A 1,962-nucleotide genomic window follows, 5' to 3' on the forward strand; every position below is an offset into this window, starting at 1 on the left:
TGCGGACGCACGGTGTTACCAAGTTTTACGAGCAAACGAGGTCGAGTTTGAGATTGTGTCGACGGAGAGAACCAACATAGTGGATATACGGACACGAGTTTGCTCGTGCCGTCGCTGGCAGCTTTACGGACTGCCGTGTGCTCATGCAGCTGCAGCACTGATCTCGTGCGGTCGGAACGTGCATCTGTTTGCAGAACCGTGTTTCACAGTGTCGAGCTATCAGCAGATGTACTCGCAGATGATTGGGGAGATTCCGGATAGAAGCTTGTGGAAGAATGAAGGAGAAGAGCTTCAAGGAGGAGGGATCTTGAGGATACGACCGCCGAAAACGAGGAGACCACCAGGTAGACCAAAGAAGAAAGTGGTTAGAGTTGAGAATCTAAAGAGACCGAAGAGGATTGTGCAATGTGGAAGGTGCCATTTGCTTGGACATTCTCAGAAGAAATGCACACAGCCAATTTGATGATAGATGGTTCTTTCAGTACCTTTGTGTTTTTCTGTTACCTTTCTTGTTTTGATGTAACTTGTAATGTTTAAAATTGCACTGTCTTTTTTGTAGAGACTTGTCTTCAAATGGAAAAAAAAATAGTCGCTGGCTTAACTTAACCGGGTTTTGAGTAAATTGATCTGGTTCTTGATTCAGTTTCTATTTTGGTTTAGGTTTCTTGATTCAGTTTCTAAATTGTCAAATTACAACCACCAAAACTTCGTTCGGTTTGGAATTTGGCTGGTGGATTCGTTGATTCACTTCACTTTTGGTTCTCAAAACCGGTAAATTTTCTTGATCAAATTAGACCAAATGGTTTGGCTCGGTTCTGTGTTGAAACGAATCAAAGTGATATGCTCTGATTCAAACCAAATAAAACCTTAGCCTAAATCAAACCGGATTGGTTAGTTTCGGTTTGAATTGGTTGTGGTTTGATTAGAATCGAAGAAGTGTTTGGGCACTTTAACGCACGATCGATCAAAGAGAAAATTGCGGGACGTAGCAGCAAATGCGCGAGACGTTTTTGGACCAATTCTACAGTAAAGTGATAAAAATCTAATTCATTCCCACACGATTTGTGTTTATCCCCCTCTGAACCAAAAAAAAAAGAACCTTGGATCTGCTGCATTCTCTCCCAACCTTTGAATCAGGTCAATCTCTCTCTCTCTCTCGCTAACGCAAACAAGGTTTTTCGTGTCGTAGATTAGCTATAATTTCTGGGTATATCTTTGTTTGATCTGCTACTTCGTCTATTCTTTCTGGGTATCATTCGATTCTCGTTTTTGTTCTGTAAAAATGTGATTTTTCTTGATAACAGGATCGTCGTAGATTAATCGGTTTTGGATTGTAATGTTCCACTTGTTGATTTCAATTTTTACAATACTTTTAATGCGGTCCATGAGTTGACTGAGAAGTAGATCTTTGATTTGATTAGGTTTGATGCTATGGTGTGTTTGGATTAGAATTTATCTCTCTAATATGCATTGATGAGTGATGTGATCTAAAAATTATCTTTTTACCCTTGATTGGTTCACATTGATGCTGTTTGGGGATTTTCTGACCAAGTTCAAGTTTTGATGTTATCTTGCAGAAGAAAGCTTTGAACTTTACTGTTTAGAAGATTGTTGAAAATCAAAGATGTCTTTAGCTGAGATCAACAAGAATGAAGTCGACATTGTCATTGGGGCTCTTAACGCTGACCTAACTCAGTTTCTGACCAGCTGGAAGTCCTTTTTCTCTGGTTTCCATCTGATTGTTGTCAAAGATCCTGAGCTTAAGGAAGAACTCAACATACCAGAAGGCTTTGATGTAGATGTCTACTCCAAGACTGACATGGAAAAAGTTGTGGGCGCATCCAATGCCACCATGTTCTCTGGTTATTCTTGCAGATATTTTGGTTATCTCGTATCTAAAAAGAAGTACATTGTCTCAATTGATGATGATTGTGTCCCGGCTAAAGATCCCAAGGGGTTCCT

At 40.1% G+C, this 1,962-nt stretch overlaps 2 protein-coding genes across 2 annotated transcripts in view; both read left to right on the forward strand.

Annotated features, from left to right (window-relative positions):
* LOC104769933 overlaps window positions 1-606 on the forward strand; it is a 3,396-nt gene extending 2,790 nt beyond the window's left edge. The window contains exon 3 of the mRNA XM_010494259.2: window positions 53-606. Within this exon, the coding sequence (XP_010492561.1) occupies window positions 53-463 (411 nt within the window). The 3' untranslated portion in view covers window positions 464-606. The remainder of the gene's footprint in view (window positions 1-52) is intronic.
* Window positions 958-1,962, forward strand: part of LOC104769936 (probable UDP-arabinopyranose mutase 5) — a 3,237-nt gene continuing 2,232 nt past the window's right edge. The window contains exons 1-2 of the mRNA XM_010494261.2: window positions 958-1,137; window positions 1,578-1,639. Of these exons, the coding sequence (XP_010492563.1) occupies window positions 1,625-1,639 (15 nt within the window). The 5' untranslated portion in view covers window positions 958-1,137; window positions 1,578-1,624. The remainder of the gene's footprint in view (window positions 1,138-1,577; window positions 1,640-1,962) is intronic.

Source organism: Camelina sativa, chromosome 20 (genome assembly GCF_000633955.1).
Source record: "Camelina sativa cultivar DH55 chromosome 20, Cs, whole genome shotgun sequence".
Classification (NCBI taxonomy): Eukaryota; Viridiplantae; Streptophyta; class Magnoliopsida; order Brassicales; family Brassicaceae; genus Camelina; species Camelina sativa.